Source organism: Oryzias latipes, chromosome 12 (assembly GCF_053564925.1).
Source record: "Oryzias latipes strain Hd-rR chromosome 12, Olatipes_Hd-rR_3.1".
NCBI classification, from domain to species: domain Eukaryota; kingdom Metazoa; phylum Chordata; class Actinopteri; order Beloniformes; family Adrianichthyidae; genus Oryzias; species Oryzias latipes.
Window position 1 is genome coordinate 27,623,905 of NC_136248.1, and position 22,729 is coordinate 27,646,633.

At 38.7% G+C, this 22,729-nt stretch overlaps 1 protein-coding gene and 1 long non-coding RNA gene across 2 annotated transcripts; both read right to left on the reverse strand.

The window, feature by feature from the left end:
- Positions 1-2,381: 2,381 nt before the first annotated feature.
- On the reverse strand, positions 2,382-15,792 carry LOC144996441 (uncharacterized). The gene is made up of 3 exons (XR_013659389.1): positions 15,691-15,792; positions 5,071-5,191; positions 2,382-2,957 (listed from the first exon to the last, which is right to left on the reverse strand). It is a non-coding gene; the product is annotated as an uncharacterized LOC144996441 (long non-coding RNA).
- Positions 15,793-17,430: 1,638 nt separating this feature from the next.
- On the reverse strand, positions 17,431-21,249 carry tmem174 (transmembrane protein 174). The gene is made up of 2 exons (XM_020707515.3): positions 20,459-21,249; positions 17,431-17,658 (listed from the first exon to the last, which is right to left on the reverse strand). The coding sequence occupies exons 1-2, from the start codon at positions 21,034-21,036 to the stop codon at positions 17,556-17,558; spliced, it is 681 nt and encodes a 226-aa protein (XP_020563174.1). The 5' UTR covers positions 21,037-21,249; the 3' UTR covers positions 17,431-17,555.
- Between the last annotated feature and the right edge of the window lie 1,480 nt (positions 21,250-22,729).

The following is a 22,729-nucleotide window of genomic DNA, read 5'->3' on the forward strand; positions in this document are numbered from 1 at the left end:
TAACGTGTAGCTGTGACAGACCGTGTTTTTTTTTCTACTAACAAGGTTGGTACAGTGGCCGACAGGGCACTACATACAATAGAAACAACGCAACAGCATAACCCGAAGCACAACGAAATTACCCGAAGCATTACGACAAAAACCGCAGCACAACGGATGGAAAAAGAGGACATGAGGCCTTTTTTCCTGCCGGTGGAAAAAAAACAATTCAGTTTCAAACTATTCGGTACGACAGAGTTTAAGGGCCACAAAAAAAGGTAAAACTACGAGATTTTAAACCGTAAAGTTAGGAGAAAAAAACTCGTACCTTTACGGGATTAGTGGAGGTGAGCATACAGAGCCGCAAGTGAACGCAGTGCAGCAGCAGAGCAGACCGAGTAAGATTTATTAATGTTTTATTTATTGATGGGTGGTTTGCAGGATCTCTGCAGCCCGATGAAGTCATCGGTATCCCTGCAGCTGTCCACTTCAATCCTTTCTTCCTCCATAAAGACAAGATCTCTGCGTCTGTATGACGCTTCCGCCTGAGGAGGAGCACTTTCTTTGTGGCATTTTCAACGTCCTAATGCTAATATAACATACTATTTTCATTCATCTTTATTGTTCTGTGTTGAAACAGGACGTTTCATCTGGAGGAGGGAACGTATGCAACATTGTTTACTTCCCCATTGGTGTTTTCGGATGACAGGTTCATAACGTAAGGTGACAAATGGACTTCTGGGTTTGTGAATGAAAAGGAAAATAAAGGCTGCAGCGGTCCTCTACACCCAAAGGTGTCTCTGAGCTCCTTATTTTACATATGAAACTCCGCTTTACTAACACCGAACCCCGGAAAGCCGGCTCCACTGGAAATAATCTGATTTTGAGTCACCAAAATGTTCCGTATCTCTTTGTTTTTTAAAACTATCCGGAAATAAAGCTTCACAAAAGGCTCCACATATTTGATCTTCAAGCTTTGCTCCGATAAACAGAAAACTTTGGTGTTTTTTCCTCACAAATCTATGACTTTTTTCTCGTAAATTTTATAAAATAAATAGATTAATAAAATAAATAGAATAAAAAGATTTTAAGTTTATTTATGAGTTTTTTTCTAGTAAATTTAAGACTTGAAAGTCGTAATTAAAAAAAAGACAAAGAGCGTTTGATGCAGATGTCACTATGTGGAGAGCTGGATAAATTTATATTTTTAGACAAACGTATATTTGTAAGAAATTACGTTATCTAGTAAGAAAACATCCTAATCTTGTCCAAATATCACGTAGCTCTGAGGAGCGCCGAATAGTTTGAAACTGAATTGGGTTTTTTTCACTGGTAGGAAAAAATAGTCCTCATTTCCGTTGTGCTGCGGTTTATGCTGTTGCTGCCGTTATGTCGTTGTGTTGCGGGTAATTTTGTTGTGCTTCGGGTAATGAAGTTGCATTGTTTCTTTTGTATGCAGTGTGAGCTCTGTCAGCCACTGTGGGTTGGGAATTGGCACAGTTACATGAATGTTTGTTTTGGCAGTAACAGTCTGTTCCAAACTGGGTTGGGAGTTACAGATAGTAATAGTCTAACATGGCTAACGCCTCTACCGTGGCTAACATGTAGTGTGCTAAAAACAAGCTCTAGATTTACTGAGAATGCAATTACTAAAGTCTGACTGGCTGACAGACGTATAGTTTGGTGCACCTTATATTTGTCATAAGTTCAAAAATAGATCATTTATTGATGGTGTACCTTATAATCCAGTGTGCCCTACTGGTAAAGTTTCTTTCATGTTTCTTCATGCTTTTCATAAGCCTTTCAAAATACACTTTTTTTCGTGAGGAAATTACATTATTATACTCTTAAAAACTCAAAAGGTTGTTTTTGGATGATATAGGCCCTTTACTTAGCTGTAAATATATCAGTTTTTTTTTTAACCATCCTCAAACAGCTAAAAATGGGGAAAAAGAGATTTCTTCAAGAAACTGTAAAACCTTGTATGTGTCTATCACCCATTTAGCCCATAAGTGTAACTTCTGTGTCTCCTATGAAGGAGAAGTTCAGGTCTTAGCCTCTCCGGCACATGGAAGGATTATAGTTGCAAGGCTGAGCTCAGTTGAATAGTTGTCATTCAGACAGATGACTTTTACAGACTAATATATTCCACATTAACAGCAGAAAAGTACATTTCTACATGGATATACCTTACATGTTGACCTTGGTGGTCTTTCTAATATTCAGTAGGCCATAGAGAGTTGTAAAAAGTGACCAAATACAATGTAGGTTTTGTCATTAAGATTGGCTTTAAATGTAGTTGTTAGTATATTCTACACTTTATTGGACTTCAACTTTGCCCTTTTAGTGCTACTTTGATTATTACAGTTATTTTATATTTTCTCCACCTTGGTGTATAGTCACGATTCACAATTAATTAAATCTTGACTAGGTTTTATTTTTCCATGTTTTTTGGCTGCTTTCTGTATTTATTGCTTGAAATTAACCAATAAACCCATCATAACATGATGTATAATTGTTTTAATTGTTCTTGTAGGAGCGTCATGGTGTGGCAATGAAACACTTATGTCATTTATTTTGATCCAATTATTCCCAATTTCTTTAAACTGACTGAAAAAAAATTAAAGCAGACACATTGGTTGTCATATGAATCAAGAAAATCTTACTGAATCCAGGTCTTAAAAAGCTGTAGGCCTAGCGATGTTGGAAATTAAAATTAAATAATCAAGGCTGGACTAAGGCCTGTACTCTCGTGCTTCTTTACCTCCCTGTTTTTTGGCGTTGGGGGCCCCTGCAGTGGCCCTGCTAGCCCTGGCCCGCCGGCAGATTCCCTTTCTCTGCTATACCGTGCCGGCGTCGGGAGGCCCTGGCAACCGCTGCGGTTTTCACTTGGGTCCACTTGCTAGGTGTGGGGATGGATGGTCACTCCCCCTCTTTTTACATTCCATCATCCACCTCAGCAGAACTTAAACACCCACCTGAGCACAAATAGTAATGATGATAAACCTGATTGTCATGATTGTACCCCCCCCCCACCTCTGTAATCATCCTTCAGATCTGCTTAACTCCCCCTTTCCCTCTTTCTTTTGTGCCCTTACCCCTTTTCTCAAACACCCCTCCCTTCTTTCCTCTTCTTCTTTTCCGTCCGGTCCAACAAAAAAAGGGATACAAATGTTATCAGTTTAGTTTAGCCTAAATAACAAAAGGGGTTTATACAAATATACACTGTGTGTCAGATGATCCAGAACCCCCAGTTATATCTTCTAAACCATAATTGTCTCTGTGATCTTTATAAATATTCATTCATATTAAAAAGTGACAATTTCAAAATGGTCATCATCAACGTAAAATGATGTTTTTTTAATCTCCAGTTGTCCAAAAGTCGCATAGTAAACACAATCGAGGGTCTTTCACAACCCTTAACAGAAATATTTTTATAAATGATTAAATGTCTTTATAATAAATGACATTCTGTAGCTATGAAAATAAAGCAGTCTGTTCTATGTAATGTTTGGATTTAAAAGATTGTTAATATTTTTTATTCTGAACATTTTATTAGACATATCCAGTTTTTTGCTGTTTATCTTTTGCAACAGCTGCAGCGATAAAAGAATAGCACTGGATCATTTTAAGTCAACAACTGCTCATAAATGAGTGCTTTGCTGGCTTTGCTACATTAGCTGCAGCTCATCAAGCTTTAACGACAGCTTGATTAACTCTTTAACACTGTTTTAGCATTCTTTCGATGATCGTTACTCTTCAACTGTTTGTGCAACTAACGGAATTTCAGCTAAAGCGGAGAAAAGCAGCTTTGCACCGTTATGCAACACTTTGTGTTAGTAATAAAGCTAATATGAAAAGACACATTTCTCCACGTCAGTGTCAGCTGATTCACGTTGATCGCATAAACTAAACAGTCAAAGATTTACAGTACATTGAAGAGTGTTGGTTATTTAGGCGTCACCGGTGACAACGCGATCAACGAGAATCAGTTGATTCTGATGCAGAGAAAAGCGGCTTTTCTCATCAGCTTTGCACTGATATGCAGCACATTACTAACGTACAGAGCTAGCTTTGGTGTAAAAGGGTTAATTCCAATTTAAAGCCCAGATCATTCTGTACAAGTGCAAGGTGTTCAGATAGAGGAGTGCCGGTACCCAGCCCAGATAAAATACAGGTTTGTGTCAGGAAGGGCACCCGGCATAAAACTCTGTCAGCTGATTCGCTGTGGCGACATCTAAAGGAATATACCAAACGGTGAAAGAAAGAATGGGAACAAGTTAATGCGTGAAAATGCATGCAGCAGTTTGTGTCTACCGAGCTGAAAGAGTTAAAATTCAAATTCATTTTCTTTCTAAAACACCTTTTATGAAAAAGAACAGCTCAAGGTGCTGTACATAAAAAACAAACAAGAACGCAAAAACACCAATCCCCAAGCATGCAATAAAATAATAAGCCCCTCATAATAAAACACACACACACAACAAAATTAGAACAGAGGCTAAAATACCCGCAGATCAAACTCCTGAAGAAATGTTCAAAGGAGGCAAGTTAAGTTTGTTCAGGCCTGTTAAGCATAAGGTTGTGCAAACCCTTTATTTCAATTTTTATTTCCTTGGTTTTCCAGAGGATAGACTTTTAAAAGGTGTTAAAAGTTACTAAAAATGATTATATTCATCCAATATCAGCCGCTTGTTTATGTTCTGCTGAATTTATGCCCCACATTGAACTGGAAAAATAAAGCCGCAGAGGCTCAGCGATGGTCATGGGAATTCAAAAAGCTGCACAACAAATGTAAACTCAAAGGGGCAGTCTGATGAGAGTCATTCGGCTGGGGACGTGTGAGGGATGCTGCTTCTCATTCTCCTGCAAACAGTTGCAAAAAGGAAAGAAAAGATGCTCTGCATAGGAAGATGTAGAGGTGAGGAACCTTACTGCGGTGCCTTGATTTAACAGCTAAAGTTCTGAAAAGCCCAGTGCATAGAAAAGCCTGCCATCAACACATATAATCTCTTAGCTGAGCCCATTGAAAGCTGGGTCTCTGGGGTTAATTCTCCCATCACTACATGTTTGAATCAACTCCTGACTCACATTGAGATGAAAGCCGTAGAGTCCCAGGACCGAGCCTGGACTTGGAAGGCCCACTGATCCCGGACGACTGGAGCGGATTATTGCATGTTCGTCTGGTCGGACCTCCATCGGGACAGGGAAACTGAAAAGAAAAACAATAATTAGAGATAATTGCTTGTGTCCAAACACGAGCGTTAAAGCCCCCCCCCCCCCCCCCCCTCCCTCCCTTCTCCTTTCGTAGCATGTGAGGTGGAATGAAAGGGACACCCCCCCTGTTTTGACAGCTGGGCAGGCGAACATAATTTGTGACAGCTGAACTGAAACGTCTTAACTGCGGGGAGAAAAGGCGGAGAAAGAAGGATTTGGGCTGTGATGGAAACGGTTTGTGAGAGGGAAGATCAGAAACCGGTACCCACCCCCCACCCCCCTCCCAAAAAAAAAAAGAGAAGATGTCAGAAAAGAAAAGGAGACAAAATCAAACTTGGGGGGAGAGATTTCTGTTCAGCAAGCAGACGAAAGAGAAAGAAATTCCACCTGCGTGGAGGTGGAAAAGGGGAAAATTTTCAAACTGAACATGGTGTCATGCCAGATTTGACACATTGGGTTAATTTGCTGCTCCCTGAGGTGACCCTTGAACTTCAGGGACACGGGGTTGAACAGAACCCAGAACAAGACGGCCAAAATTATGTCAGTCTGAGAAGGCGGGTCACGGGTCACAGCTAAGATTCTCCGACTATAGGCCACAACCAGGACCATATGTGGATGGAGACACATTTGAAACAAAAATAAGTGCAGAGTTTCTGTCCTCGGAGGAAACCGCTTCCTTTCTTTCTTCTCCCTTACTCCTCCCACCCCAAACATCTCGACCCTCCACAGACTTTTTCTTTTTGCTCTCTAATTCAATAAAGTCATAAATACCAGTATAACAGCAAATTGACATGATTTTGGCCGCCCGCCCTTTAAATTGTCAGTGACAGAAGTTTTCCCAAAGGTGAAATGTTAATACAAACACAGGATTTCTTTTCCAAAATATCCAGCTCCCAAATTCTCCTATGTTTGCTTTTCTCTTTGCTCCTAATTTCTGTTAGTGTGAAATGTTATATCTTACTGTTGTGTTTACTGACAGAGGAGGAATGGAAAGCGGGGAACGGGGAGGCAGGTCTTTATGAGGCATTGCTCGGCCACATAAGCGTCTCTCTGTCCTTTCATTTTCACTTTATGTGGACGGGATCGCTCTTTTGAGTAAATCCTTCACTGAAAAACTCACTCAAACAGCAAACAAACTAACCATTAATAAAAAAAATAAAACAAAAGCTGTCTGCTGCAGTTAATGAAACACCCTTCTCCAGAGAAATTGCATTAAGATGTCTTTATTTAAAAAATAAAGACGTCTCAGTTAGTTGTTTTGCTCATTTAACCTCTTCCTCGACATTTAAATTAACCAATATAGTCCTATTTTTAAAAATAATTTTACACAAAAATGCACCTTACAAATTGCTACAGAAGCATCAAAGCTACCTACTTGTAACCTGTTAAAATAACTAGTCATTTGAAATATAAATGCTTTTCATTAATAATTTTATGCTCTAATGCTCGTTAGCAGTATTTTAACACACCTGTTTACTTCTGCAGGCTGCAGCCGCTTTAAGAACTTGCTTAGAATGCTACTGCTTCTCCATAAATGGTGGAAGTCGCTCAAATAAAATGGTTAAAAACTGAATCAATAACCTAGATGATGAATTCATCAAAACAGAGATAATCAGCTTAATTGATTTATCAAAATTCTTGTTTTTTGATCTGAAAAAAGGAAACATTTAGTTCTAACTATTATTTACAAAGCCTCCCAGCCAGTGTGTTAATAAGAATTGGCTTTGGGAAGAGTAAAAAACAATTGAAGTGCAGGAAAAAATGTACCAATTAAAAGACAAGGGCAATAAATTTCCAACATGTAATTAAATCGACCGTTAAAGCGACAACTGGATGAGTTTGCAGCAGAGCCATGCAGCTCTTTTTTTATTGCTTCCAACTGTTTTCATTTGAATATAAAGAAGAAAGAAAAATCAAAGACGTCACTCGGTCCTTAAACCAAACAGAGCCATTAGAACTTGATGAATTTTGCTCAAACCCATTGAGAACAGGCTCTTATTAAAGTCCAGTCCAAGCTGCAAGTAATACTTTTGTATAATCATTTTTACCCAATTGCATAAACTGAAGTGAAATGCATTTTTGAATCATGAAAAACTTTTTTTTTTCTTTTACTTTCATTTTTTATTTTTTGTTTCCTTCTCTATTCTTAAATATCATACGTTTAGTAAATATTTTTCTCTCAATTTTTTTCATTTTATTTTTTTATTACAGCTGCACTGCATGCACTTTACAATGTAGCTGTATCAGAATATTTGTAGTTTTTTAGATTTTGTGATTTTAGGTCAAACCTTTTGCCTCAGTTATGTTTTTGTTTGCAACCTTTATCCCAGTTAAACATGTTCAATGACTTGAATTGATTTGCTTTTACTTGTTTTTACTTTGTTAGGGGCTACAGGAGGAAATTAGCAAACTTTGCTTAAACTGGCACAATACATCTTTTCGTGTTTCACGTGATCAGGGTTTTTGTGTGAATTGTCCCTCGTTTTAAATAAATAGACTCCTAAAAATAACTCAGTAAAGCAGCTATGGCAGCAGTAAGACGCAGAAGTCACATTTTTAAACCAATTTTGAATAGTTTTTTTTTTTTATACTTCTAGCCTATCTTAACAGATTTTCCTCAACTTATCACAGGCAGATACATACTTGACCTGTAGGCTTTTGTGCAACAACTTTTTGTTCCAATTGAATCTAAACGATGGCCCTTTTTTCTCCTTTTGCAAGTCCTTCGTTCTTTAATCTGTGGTTTCACAGAAAATACTTTCTTACCCATAATCCCCATTGGTTGACAACAACATTTCAAGTTGATTCTTAGATGGATCTTCTGCACCCATGTATGGAAATCTAAATCATGTCAATCATTTGTTTTAACAAAAGCTCAAAAAAAAGGATCAAGGTGCATCCTTTGTCCTACAGAAACAGTCTATAGAGAAGAGAAAAAAGTTTTTTTGCAATGGATCAAAGCATTCTGTTTGTATAAATTATTAAAAAAATATAATGTAAAAACCTTTTTTTTAATTGAATTACATTTTTTAAGAATTAGTTTGTTGCGCGGCTGTTTATGGTCCCTTTAAAACCCCTAGTTGTTTATGTTTCACTTCAATTTCTGTTTTTTTTTTAAACTGTAGCATTTCTGTCACGGATGTGTTTTTATATGTTCAGCATGTTTTGCCTTTGCAGAGTTGAGTGTCTTTTCTGTGTATTTTCTGGGCTTTTTGTGGTAATTATCTTGTACACTTAGTTTGTTTATTATAATTTGTAGCACAGGAAACTTCTCTTGAAAAGTTCAGTCATATTTGACATCAAAAAATAGGATCAAATTGGATCAATATGTTTGCTGGGCTCACAAAATGTCTTTTTAGGAGTTTGATTTGATAGCCGGGCATTAAAGAGAAGGGGGTCATAGGTCAGACAAACTGTGTAGAAAACAATCTATTTTATGCAAAACATCACTGAGTGAAGTGTCCTCTAATCTGGATTGCTCTGTTTGAAATATTACAAATAGCTAATGCAGTTATGTGCGAACTTTCATCTTTTTCCTTATATACAAAGAGCAGAAAAAGCAACAGAAAGTTTCGTTTGCTTAAGTCTGCAGCTGCATAATGTTGTTTTATAGGTCATAGCTGCACATTTCAGGGTTATTGTTTTTTTTTAAGAAAAATACTTCATTTGTAAAATTCATTAAACCAGTAGGGGGAGCCATAATAAGCACTAAAACTCTTGTTTTCTTCTTGTGCTCCAGGTTGATTGACATTAGTGACCTTAGAAGAAAATTGTTGAGTTATAGAAATGTCTTCATTTTAAACCTTTAAAAGCGGCCGTGGTGCAGCGGTAGGGCGGTCGACCCATGATCGTAAGATTGCAGGTTCGATTCCCGCCTTGCACGCCCATGAGTCGAAGTGTCCTTGGACAAGACACCCCACCTTGCCTCTGGTGGTAGGCAGGCGCCTGTGTTTGGCAGCGGAGCAGCCACCAGTGTGTGAATGTGTGTGTGACTGGGTGAATGGGTCAGTGACTGTAAAGCGATTTGTCCTTGTAGGAAGAAAGGCGCTATATAAGTATACGCCATTTACCATTTAAAAGAGAGTTTACACAATGATTCTGTAATTTCATACCTAAATGGGCAGTTTTGATTCTTTGAGTTTGTGAGCAAAATTTGCCTTGGTCGGGTGGACATAATTAAGGCGGTTTATTGTGATACATAATAATGTTACTAATATTAAAATAAATATGCGTCCTCTAATCTGTACTACAAATGCCATTTATGTGTGTGATTACAATCATTTTAATCCTTTTTATGATCAAAACCACAGCAATTTGCATATTTCCTGTTCAATTAAGAGTATAGGCTGCAAGCCTTTAGCTTACTCAGCGTTTGCTAACAATGTAGCAAAATCCTTTATTAAAAAATGTCGAGACATCGTTGATATTTTTATTACGCGTCTCATTTTCCATTTCAGTGGTTTAACGTTTGTTTATCGTTTGTTTAGTGTTTGGATCTGACATACAGCTGCACTGAAAAGACACAAGGTTAGGAAGACAGTAGAGGGCGCTCCTAAGCTCACGTTTGTTCTTCGGTGGTTGCTAATAAAGTTAAAGGGGAGTCTGTTATTTGATGTTTTCACTTGAATAGGCGAAAAAGTGACGGATGTCTCAAAGTTGGAGTTGCAATCAAAACGTGAAGTATTAAAAGAAATGGACGACGTTCTTCGATCACGTTTTGAACTATTGACAAAGTTTTACCAGTGATCTTTTAATTATGATAATGCTGTTTTTTTCCAGTGGCCGACAGGGCTCACATTACATACAAAAGAAACAATGCAACTTCATAACCCGAAGCTCAACGAAATTACCCGCAACACAACGACATAACCGCAGCAACAGCATAAACCGCAGCACAACGGAAATGAGGACTTTTTTTCTAACCGCCGAAAAAACTCCAATTCAGTTTCAAACTATTCGGCGCTCCTCAGAGCTACGTGATATTTGGACAAGATTAGGATGTTTTCTTACTAGATAACGTAATTTCTTACAAATATACGTTTGTCTAAAAATATAAATTTACCCAGCTCTCCACATAATGACATGTGCATCTAACGCTCTTTGTCTTTTTTTTTTTTTTATAACGACTTTTAAGTCGTAAATCACAAACCCAGAAGTCCATTTGTCACCTTACGTCATGAACCTGTCATCCGAACGCCAATGCTGAAGTAAACAGTGTTGCATACGCCCCCTCCTCCAGATGTAACGTCCCGTTTCAACACAAAACAATAAAGATGAATGAAAATAGTCTGTTATATTAGCATTAGAACGTTAAAAATGCCAAAAAACAAACAAACAAAAGTGCTCCTCCTCAGACGGAAGCGTCACACAGACGCAGAGATCTTGTCTTTAATGGAGGAAGAAAGGATTCAAATGGACAGCTGCGGGGACACCGATGTCTTCATCGGGCTGCAGAGATCCTGCAAACCACCAATCAATAAATCATAAATCAAACAATGAGCTTCCAAACATTTGGAACGTCATCAGTAAACATTCAGCTCACCTGTTCAACTAAGTTTAGTCGGTCTGCTCTGCTGCTGTGCGGCGTTCACTTGCCGCTCTGTATGCCCACCTCCACTTTAATCTCGTAAAATAACAAGTTTTTTTCTCGTAAATTTACGGTTTAAAATCTCGTAATTTCACTTTTTTTTGGTAGCTCTAAAACTCTGTCGTACCGAGTAGTATGAAACTGAATTTTTTTTTTCCCGCCGGTAGGAAAAAAAAAAAGTCCTCATTTCCGTTTTACTGCGGTTTATGCTGTTGCTGTGGTTATGATGTTGTGTTTCAGGTAATGTCGTTGTGCTTCAGGTAATGCTGTTGCATTGTTTCTTTTGTATGTAGTGTGAGCCCTGTCAGCCACCGTAGTTTTTAGGCAAAATCAAAAGCCTTTGTTGTTTTAGGACATAACTTTCGCAGAGGTTCATCAGAAATTTGCCTCCGAGTTGTGAGCGGGACCTTTGGCGTGAGCAAACCCCACCCTTTCTCCTCAGGAGCTTGTGACACACCTGGTGTATTTTTGACGTCACAACTAAGCACTTTTTTCAAATGGCATTTTTTCATCTGCTTCTGATTCATGATTTGAATAAAGAAATACTTAAAAATGCAATTCTAAGCTTAAATTTGTCCATATATGCCCGCCATCATCCAAAAAAAAAATACCACAAGAACATGTTTAATTCTCGGTTTTTTGCGTTGTCCAGGGACGAAGAGCATCATAGACAGCTGGAGATGCATCTTAAAGACCCCCCACATCAGTTGAATTGACTGGTGATCGTTGCACCTCTCCTCCACCAAAGCCAACCCTGCAGACCATGTTGACCTCGGCATGTCCCTCACCTTGCCTACTCCAGCAACACAGACAACCATTGCTTCTGTGCAAGGTGACCCGACACTCATCAGTAAACAGGACGGTAGACCATTGCTGCATTGTCCAGGTCACATGGTCTTGTTCCCAAAGGTTCACGGCGGTGTTTTGGTGTCATTGGAGACACCTGCGATGGTCGTTTGGCATTCAAGTCGAGGCCTGGAGCTGTGTGGCGTTTGCCAAACCATGCCTGAGTGCAGAGATCCTCAGGTTCTGGTCATGGTTGTGGTCTGTCACTCACGAGGCTCCACTCCTGAGTCTGCCACAAAATCTATCAGTAGTTCTGTGTCTTCATAAAAGTCTGCTGATGACACTTTGAGACAAGTACACGTGAAACATCCGACTGTCTACTGCAAACCTGAAGCTATGGCCAGGTGGTGCTGCTCGTCCATTAAGTAACGTGTTGGAATGACTTATACATAAAAAAACAGATTTTTATACCCACAGAATGTTGATGCCACACTGAGAATGTCTTTGCTTTGGTCCCAATAAGTAAAGCACACTGTACACAGTGAGACAACTATGTGGAAAACACTGAATGTGGTGTGTGTCTATTACCGCGATACAATTACCCAAAAATCTGTGAAGTGAAACATTGTGTAAACGACATATACCGATGTTTTCACAATACTGCTACTTATTGTGAGTAGTATAAGTCTGACGTATAAAAAATTAAATTCAGTTTGAGTGTGTAGCACTAAATAATTAAGTCAAATAACACAATCCAAAAACATGTCGCCCTACAGAGGACACAAATTCATTCACTGGTTCTCAGAAGGAATGTGTAGCTGAGTTCATTCTGTTTTGTGAAGTTGGTTTAGGGAGCCCTGGAAAAGACTTGTCACAAATTAATGTTTTGTGGGAAATATTAGCGTGTGAGAACACGTTTGCATTTTGAGCACACAAATCACAATTTTGTAGTCAAGAACTGTTATTTTATGGTCACAAATGTATATTTTGGTAGAAAAAAATTCACATTTTGTGTGCTCAAATTAGCATGTGAGAACAAATTAGTATTTTGTGTTAACAAATTAGCATGTAATGAGAACAAATTAGGATTGTGTGTGCACAAATTTGCTTGTAGTGAGAAAAATATATATATTTGCAGCACATAAATTAAAAATGATAAATTTCTGTCTGACCACAAATAAGCATCTTATGAACATTTCTTGGAGTCCAAATTAGCATTTTAGTGAACAAGTCAGTGTTTTGTGCCCACAAATAAAAAGTTGGAATTGATGATACTAAATGTGATGCACACAAAATGCTAATATGTACCCCCCCCCCCCCCCCCCCCCCCAAATCCTTTTATTTGTGCACACAAATTATTAATTTGAGAGAACTGGTAATTTTTTTAATGCCATGTGGCTCAGTATTTAAACAATTAAAACAGAATCTTTTTCCTTTTCTGTTAGTCTGCCATATTTGACTTGTGTTGTTGCATTATGCCTCTTGTGCTTGATTAATATATGTGTCACTCTCTGCAACTGTAGACTTTAACACATTTCTAACCATCTATAACTACATTTACCACATCTGACAGAATAATATCTTTTTTTTTATAGAACATAAAGGCTCATATTTGTAGAAATCCTTCAAAATTCTCATAAATGTTAAGACATTAAAGTGAAGGCTGTTCATAAATCTCTTTCCACAGACTTGCTGAAACAAATCCCAGATCCACGTGTGACTGGCTGCAGCAGTCAGAACCCAGTCCCATGATCCTCGGTGGTCTCCCCCTCATGAACATATATGGCCATTTGTAATATTGCAGCTGATGAGGCTGACCTCACCGCACCCCTGCCTGAATGAGCTGAACACCTGCTCTCTGAGGTGGACCGGGAAGGGAGACTGGTCGTAAAAGGAGAAGAAAAAAAGGGAAGGGAAACTTGAGGAAGTTGTTACAGAAGAGGAGAAATGAGGCTTTTCGCTGTAAAAGTTCACAAAAAGCAAAAATGACTCAAATATGCCCCAAATTTTGATGTCAGCAGATGCGGAAATTCAGTTCTAAAGTGTGTTTACCGGGCTGTATTTTTGTTTTTTAATAAATGATTTTTTTAGTAGGGGGACATCAGCTAAATTGGACATTATGGGCCTCATAATGTTAGATGATCTCAACTCTTTAAAGATTACCAGCCAACGAATGCAGATGGATTCAAACTAATAGTCCTTGTACATGTAACAATTGATTTGATTGGTTTATGCTTGCTGTGGTGGGCGGGGCAAAGCCTCACAGTGAGACACGCTGCAAAAAGGCATTTTTTAAGCCGTTATAAGTAGTGTATTTAGTTATAACGTCGTCCATGAAGTTTTGACGCTCCTCGTGCACGTCCGTGTATGGGAGAAAGAGCGAATAGATGGAAGAAGTTTGAAAATCCAGAATGTAAAGAACAGTAGAGACGCACGTTCGCGCTCGTCTGTCACTGCGGGTGCATGTGAGCTCTCTCCACGTGCGTCCGTAACGCTGGGAGGTGGTGACACCGCTGGCGAGAGCAGCAGAACCAGCAAACGACAAAAGCTGCAACAACAGGAAGATAATTCACATTTGATTGGTTTCACGTGTTCTTCATAAACAACAAAGTTTCACTGCGCCTCCAGCGTGTTTTCCTGCAAACGTGGAATTCATTTGTGCTCCCACCCCCACCCCACCCTCCACTCCCAAGTCTCCGAGCTCTGGCTCTTTTACGCAGTAACGCGCGCCAAAGCGCACGGAGTGAGCAGAGAGCAGCGAAGACGGAGGGACGCCCGGGGACTTGTTTGGAAGACTCGAAGCTGCTAAAAATGATCTCAGGGGGGTTTCAGACACAGATCAGCTTTTGCAATTAAGATAATAACAATAAATGCTGTCAGGAGCTTTTTTGTGCTTTTATTAAACACTTTCATTTCCGCCATAAAAAAAGTGTGAGAAATGTATCTCCTTGCAAATCGAGGAGTTTAACATTGTACTTAGTTCTGTTTTCTAAAAGTGTTTACATTGAAAAAAATAACTTGAAAAGTTTGAAGTAGAAAGATAAATTACTTTCAAACTTAAGTTTTCAAATTTAAAATTTTAATATTAAGCGATAAGTAAAAAAGCAAAACTAATAACAATAAAACACTTATTTGAATAGGAAACTAAGGATATTAAATGGAAAATAGTTCTATAAAAATGGTCAAACAGGTGAAAATGAAAGGTTGACAATTCTGACAACTGAAATATAGATTTTTATATATAAGGTTAATTTTAAAAAGTTTAAAAATAAGACAATTTCAGAAATATTGGAATTCAAAACCATGTCATTATTTCGATATAATCAACATTATATAGGGTTTATAATCTGAGAGAAAAAAAAAACTTAATTAAAAGCAGATACATTTTAAAATGAAGCAAATAATAAAAAATGAGGCGTAATTAAAAAAAAGTATAAATTACACAAAGGGTAAAACTTTAGAAAAAAAATTTAGGGAGAAAAAGGTAAAAACCTAATATATATATATATATTTCTGCACACACACACACTTATATATATATATAACTTTTAAAAAGGAATTAACCTTGAGATGACAAAAAACTAAAACTGCTTGCTGTACAGATTAAATTTCTTTAAATTGTGTGATATTTGACTTTTACAATAGTTTAAGGACAAAAAAAAAATCCAAGCTGTAAAAATAAATTCAAAATTTTAAATGTCAATTAATGACCATATGTATTTATTTTAAAAAACAAACAAGCTCAAATAATAGAAGATCTCAGTTTAAAAACGTTTTAGGCAACAAAGTGCAAAAAGTTCTGAAAGCAGAGAAGAGTTATTATAATCCATTTGCATAATTTTTTACGTTCTAACCAAAGTGTGTTTGTGTAATAGACTCGTGCAGCTTTTTGTGAATCCCAACAAAGCTCCTTGTTGTAAATCTTGGCGCACAATAACCTCCACTTCCAGAATCTCAGCTGTGCGTGAGCTCCACAATGAAGGCCTCCCCCCTGAGAGCGTGGGCCATACGGTGTTTGCTGTTGCAACAATGCAGACACAATACGTAACATGAGGTCAGCGCTCCAATTACCGCAGCCTGACGCAGGAACATCTGAGCATTTTCCTGTGTAAGAAAAATACCTGCAGGTTTCCATATCCACCAGCAAACGCAGAGCTGCGGGGGAATCCGGGAGCTTCAGGGTGTTTAGATCAGGACTAAAAGGTTCTAAAAGTTCTAAAAGTTCAGTGTCTGATCCATGAGCGCGCGTGATTGGAACACCTGTTGCGCAGAGCCAGACAGGTCTACGTTATTTGCGCACAAGTTCTACTGTGAACATTTTTGATTTTCAGTCAATATTAGGGATTAAAAACAAAATCTAAGCAGACATGTTTGCTGTTATTCCTCTGCGCGCTGCCCAGCTTTCATAAATGATCTCCAGTTTCGCACAATGCTGAAATTATGGTCTTTTTCTTCGGCCACCCGCATTTTACTGAGCTGTAAAAATAATGTAAGTCATATTCTTCTGCGGTTTCACATCTGCGCATCCAAACTGCGCATGACAATGTTTTTTGCTTTCTGTTGTGTAGAAAAATCCGAAGTATTTGTCAATATTTATGCAAGATACAGGTAATATGCATGCATATATGGATTTTATTTAAGAAAATTCCAACTTCAAGCGTTTGCATTTTTGTTCAGAATGCTTAATTAATGGTTTCTAATTATTTCCATAATTTATTAATCAAAGATCAAAGTTTTTGGTCCTTAGAAAGTTCAAACTATATAACAAATTCCCTTTTAACAAATAATTACTGGCATTTTCACTAAAAATAATATTTCTGTAAGGGATTCTGGGTATTTCTTTGTTTTTTTTTATTGTTGTTTTTTGCTAGGTAATTCAGCGTTACTCGAGTCTGTGCACACATTTGCCCCGTGTTTCTGCCCCCGTGTGGTGTAACTGTAAACAAAGCTGAACCCTGTTTTCGGATGGCAGATTCAGGATGCATCTTTGGAGGCATCCAGGAAGATTTAAAATGTGGAAAAAATACCTGATATTCTGAAGTATTTGTTGCAAAAAAACAGACAAGTTATGAGTCAAAATCTTCTGTGTTCCTTTTAAAGAAGACATTTTAACCATGTTTGATGTCTTCTTAGGGGGATTCTAACAATGATAACTGATGTATTTTTTTTAAATTAAAAATAAAGTTTTCATTGCAGGGATCAATTAACTAAGCTTAACTCAAGAAGGAATTTCTTAACAAAAGGGTGAGAGATATATTAAAAATATATATTTTTTAGATTGCAGACTCATAAAAGTTTGAGTTGGGTAAAAATGAACTATCTTTAAAAGCTTAACTATATAGAATTAATGTCTGAAAGCTAATGAAACTATTCAAAAAAAGAAAAAAAATTGTACACAATTGGAGGTTTTTAACCATTAGATTTAAAATCAAGAGATGTTTATTTGTTTTTTGCATCTTTCTGAGCTTAAAAAAGTAAAGAAACTACTAGTGCAAAGTTTTTTAATGCAATAAAAAAAAAACAATGGGTTTTTTGAGGAAAATGATGTGTAAAAATTCAGAGGTTTTCAGCTTAAAACAGTTTCACCAATCAGCTGAAATGTTCATTTTCACCAGCAATGAAAGCAGCAATTGAGAAACAACAGGCACAGGATGAATGTGTGTTTTTAATACTAAACACAGAGTTTATATTTTTAAAACCTTCAAGCTTTCAAAATGAGCAGAACTCCATAAATCTTCATTTTATGAGGTTTTCTTGCAGGAAGCCTAATCTTAGTGAGTTTCATGACTTCATACTAAATTATTATGGTACTTGGCAGGATCTGTGTAAGTCACTTTTGTTTTTCTTGTGAATGAAACACCTCAGATTCTGTAGGTTTATTTGGAAAATACAGCACAGGTTGTGGAATCAGTTTCACATTATTTTTAGACAGAAACAGGAATAATCAAAGACAGACGGGAGGTCCTCCGCAGCTTTTGCTGCGTGTTTATGTTGGATTGTGTTTCTGGAAGGAGGGGTAGATGTCTTCGTACGCAGGTGGATGTAGAGAGGTGGAGCTTTTCTGGCCGCGTCCGCTTTCACCCTCCGTCCTGAAAATAAAAAAAAATGTAAAATAAAAAAAAAAATCAAAGGCAAGTCTGAGGCAGACTGGAAGCCAGAGGAGACCTGGAAAACGTCCAAAATGTTTACAGGCCCAGTTGGTTACGCTTAAACCCCGCCGCCCTTCAAAAGAAAACATGGAGTTTGAGCTATTTCTCCCTTGATCATTCCTCTATTTGGCGTTAACCCCTGGAAACACAGTGAAACAGGTCAGGAGTTGAGACAACATGAGAGGGAGCTGAAGTACTGGCATTACTGGAGCGGCAGTTTCTAGTCATCCCAGGTTAACGGCATTATTCCTGATGTCTGTTTGCGTTAAAGTGAGCTGCTTTCCTGGAAACCTGCTGGGATTAATCATCTAAAAACAATGAAAGAAAGAGAACACCATCAGTGCAGGTTCTTGTTTATTGCAAGATGGAGGACGTTTGATTGGATTTCAAATAAATGGGATCCTACAATTAGTGAAAAGAAAGTGTTGCCTCAGCTGAAACAGGATTTTGCTTCTTTTATGAAGCAGGTGTATGTTAGAGTTGATGCTAAATCCCAGCGGGGGGATTATTTTCCAAACAGGGCTTTTACTTTGGCTTTAACTGTCCCTGGTTCATTGAGATAAAGTTTGTTTCTGTGTAGGAAACTGGTAAAGAACCTCACTTTGCTTCTTCACTCCTTTGTGACAGATCCTTTAGTGAACAATCGATTGGAGGATTCTTGCAACATTTTCAGCTAAGGCCTTTCTACAGTCACCGGCCAATCTATTGGTAATGGGTTGAACCCCTTTTGCCTTCAAAAGCCTTGGTGGTATAGATTCACCAAGGTTCTGGAAACATTCCTCAGAGAGTTTGGTACACATTGACATGACAGCATCACGCAGTTGCTGCAGATTTGCCGGCTGCACATCCGTGATGTCAATCTGCCATTCCACCACACCCCAAAGGTGATCTATTGGGTTGAGATCTGGTGACTGTAGAGGCCATTTGAGTCCAGTGAACTCATTGTCAAATTCATGAAACCAGTCTCAGATTCCAGCTTTATGACATGGATCCTCATTCTGCTGGAAGTAGCCGTCAGAAGATGGTACTATGTGGTCACAAAAGGATGGACATGGTCAGCAACGATACTCATGTAAGTTGTGGCGCTGTAACCATGCTCAATTGGTACTAAGGGGCACAAAGTGTGCCAAGAAAACATCCCCCCACATTTATACCCCCACCATAAACCTGAAGCGTTGATACAAGGCAGGATAGATCTATTCCTTCCATGTTGTTCTGACCCTACCATCTGAATGTTGCAGCAGAAATGAAGACCCATCAGACCCAACAACGTTTTTCCCATCTTCTATTGTCCAGTATTGGTGATCCTGTGTGAATTGTAGCCTTCGTTTCCTGCTCTTAGCTAACAGGAGTGGCACCCAGTGTTTTCTTCTGCTCTTGTAGCCAATCTGCCTCGCGGTTGGACATGTGCACTTCTGCAGACCTCCGTTGTAACCAGTGGTTCTTTGAGTTCCTGTTGCCTTTCTATCAGCTGGAACCAGTCTGGATTTTCTTCTCTGACCTCTGACATCAACGCGGCATTTCGGCCCACAGAACTGCCACACACTGGATTTTTTTTCTCTTTTTCTGACCATTCTCTGTAAACCTTATGGTTGTGGGTAAAAATCTCAGTAGACCAACAACAAGCATGCCATGTTCAAAGTCACTTCAATCACCTTTTCTTCACATTATGATGCTCAGTTTGAACTGCAGCAAATCATCTTGACCATGTCTATATGCCGAAATGCATTGAGTTGCTGCTATGTGATTGGCTGGTTAGAAATTTGTTTTAACAGTTGGACAGGTGTGCCTAACAAAGTGGCAGGTGAGTGTATAGGGCTGCTGTTCTTCATGTAATTAGGATTGGTCAAATTCAATATTTCAGGTGAAAATCTTAACTGTAAATTAAGAAAATGAAATATTTTCCAGGTGACTTTAGAAAAAGGTCCTGCAAACTCGCTGTGATTGGATGAAACAAAGGCATCTTTGCAGTACTTGTTCCTTGCTTTAACTTCTGTACCTTTATTTTAAAACAAACATCAATCCTGGCTTGATAATTGACTGATTTCACTAACAGTTGCTGCAAAACTTTAAATTGCTTTGAATTTGTAACTTTAAAAAACTGGTCTGAAGTGCATCATGGACCAAAGTCCAGACAAGTCTAGATTTTTTATAGTTCAAATCCATTCAACTTCTGCTCATTTCCGTTTTCAGCAGATCTGGTTTTACAAAAGTGAGACAGAGATGGCAACTGGCATTTTATTTGGAAAATACGGGACTCTGAAAAGATGGCAGAAGAGGTAGAGTGAACTTAGACTTGTGTGTCATTTCTAATGGCAAACTGTGAACAGTGGATTGTCACAAGAACAGTGGTATGTGACTATTAAGTGTATATAAGAACTGGACAAAGGGATCCCTCCCCCCATGCGTTCCAAACTGGCAGTATCCACTGGCTCCAGGAAGCCAAAAATCCCACAATTATTCTTGATCTGCTGAAAAATCTTTTCAGCAAAGCTAAAATATGTTTAAAATTCAATCTATAAATACAAATAAATCCCATTACTCCAGTGAGGATAAAGCATAGGAAAGGCAGGTTTAAGGATCCGTGTTGTCCCTTTACTAGCAAAAGTAACTTATTTTCTAAATTAATCGACTAAGAAAACAGAAAAAAAACAGCAACTGCACCTCTGAGAAGCAATTATACATGCAGCAGCTGACCACATTTTTTTTTTGTTTGTTTTGTTTTTGGACGAGTTCTTACCGACTCCCTCTGTACCCCACTTCTGCGTCGCCTTCTGCGGTAAAAGCTGCGTTGTCCAAACAGTACACATCCTCATATGAAGGGAGGCTCGCATGGACGCCTCCCACAGAGCTACCAGGCTGCTCCTCATTCTCCTCAATGACTTCCTGGGTTAGGAAGTTGTACACTGGTGGAATACACACCATTGTTGCGGTGCCCTGCACCATAACCGGCTGATTGATGCCGTGGACCACAACGGTAGGTCTCCCTGACGGTGGTTCCCTTATAGGAACAACAAAGACCTCCTCCTCTTGCTCTTTGCAGTACCAACAGGAGATTAACCTAAATTTGCAAATGCTGGTGACCGTGAAGGTTCCTCCAACTGAAATCAGGATGGGACCCAGGAGTTGGGTCCACTGAAAGCTGGTGCTGGTTCGGAAGTGATGCCAACCTATCACAGTGAAGGTGACCCCCACCATGGACAGGAAGACTCCAGAAAACAGGAGCGCAGCTCCGGTTTTTTCCTGCTCCAGCCTGTCTGCCTGCCTCTGGGAAAGAGAAAGAACGCCGGTCTCCATCGCAGGTCTTTGTCCGGCCATGTTAGTTCATGAATAAATGCTCTGAGCAAAAACAACACTGAGTAACCTCAAGATTGTTACTGGACAAGTAAGGAAGTTACAAGTTAACACGTCAACCCTTTGAAAAACAGAATGGCCTTGGAATTCATTAACTTTATGGAAATAATAGGATTTTTGAAGATATATCTGATACATTTCTGCAGCACATATTAATCCCTTTACCTGACGTCAGACTGTGACATGTGCCAAATCCAAATGAAATCATACCTCTATGCCAGGGATGAGCAACCCCGGGCCTCGAGGGTCGCATTTCTGCATGATTTCCAACATACTCTGCTCTGGCATGTTCTAACTGGCTGGACACACCTGAACCAGGTAATCAGTCATGAGTAGGGCTTGAATATTTGGAAATCCTGCAGGTACACCAGGTACACTGGTTTGAGGAGATGCACCCAGCTGCAGACAAGATGGCGGTTGGAGCTCCACTCCATGCACCTAGTCACAATTACATGAGCTTATTGAGTTTTAATTTGCATCGCAGTTTGCTTTTCCAACGTCACCTAAAATAGAGAGCCAAAAAAATTTAAAATGAAAACAAGATAAAATAAAACGAAGCTCATCTTTTGTTTGGAGATCACCAACTTCTGTTTCCATCAAGGAGTGGAGCTCCAGCCGCCATCTTGTCTGCAGCTAGGTACTCTTGAGTTTAAGAAGATGTTTTAAAGCTAAAAATGATGCGAAGTCAGAGGTAGTTTTTAATGTCTTTGCTGAACTGACAGATAGGGGGACTCACAAAAAACATATACCATCACTTTGGCCCACTCAGTCACCCATTTTTGGTGTGTCACTGAGGTGGGTTGAGTAAACACAGGTCAATGTGGCTGCCCCATTTCAGGCTACATTTTTCCAGAATTCTGCGTGTGACATCGCAGATAATTATCTAGAGGATTTGTGTCTACGGGGGAAATTAACCTAAACTCAGAAAACACCAAACCAGGTATCTGACCTTTAAACCATTTTTATGGAAATATTCAGCAGTATAGTAAGACGTTTGGCAAAAATACAATAAATTCATTAAAAACAGGATTTAGATCTTCAAAGCTTTATTTTTCCATCGCTCCACTGCCACTGTCCCAACGTTACGATTAACGCATCCAAGAAGATCTTTAAGACTTCATCTTTTATGCAATCCACAAGCCAAACTTCTTGCATTTATACTTGAATGTATAATTAAAGCAATTTTTTATGAAATTTTTTTTGATTCATCCATCTTTTGTTACTCTTCAATTTTGTTCATTTACTATTTGTTTTATGCCTTTATCATTCAAGTTTTAGTTCTTACAACACAACAGTAGGCTTAGATCCATGCAGGCTTTTACTGTACATCTTAAAACAACATCCATGTTCCTCAGACTTTCACTGTGAATGCAAACATATTCTTCAAATCTGTGCATGAAAGCACATCCTCATTTCACTGCGCCAGTGGGAAGATGTGTAGAATCCTTAAAAGGTAGTGTTTAAAGCCACACATATTCTTCCAATTAGAAAACTCCAAATATTTATGAGAAGGACATTTCCTCTCCGAAAGAAGGAAAAGTTCTGCGTATGATTGCCTCCTGTTGACTTACTGCGAGGCAAATTGATCCCCAGGGCTTATGCTTCATTTCGCTTCAGCTCTGCAATCATCCTTCAAAAGTGCATCTGTCCGGCATCT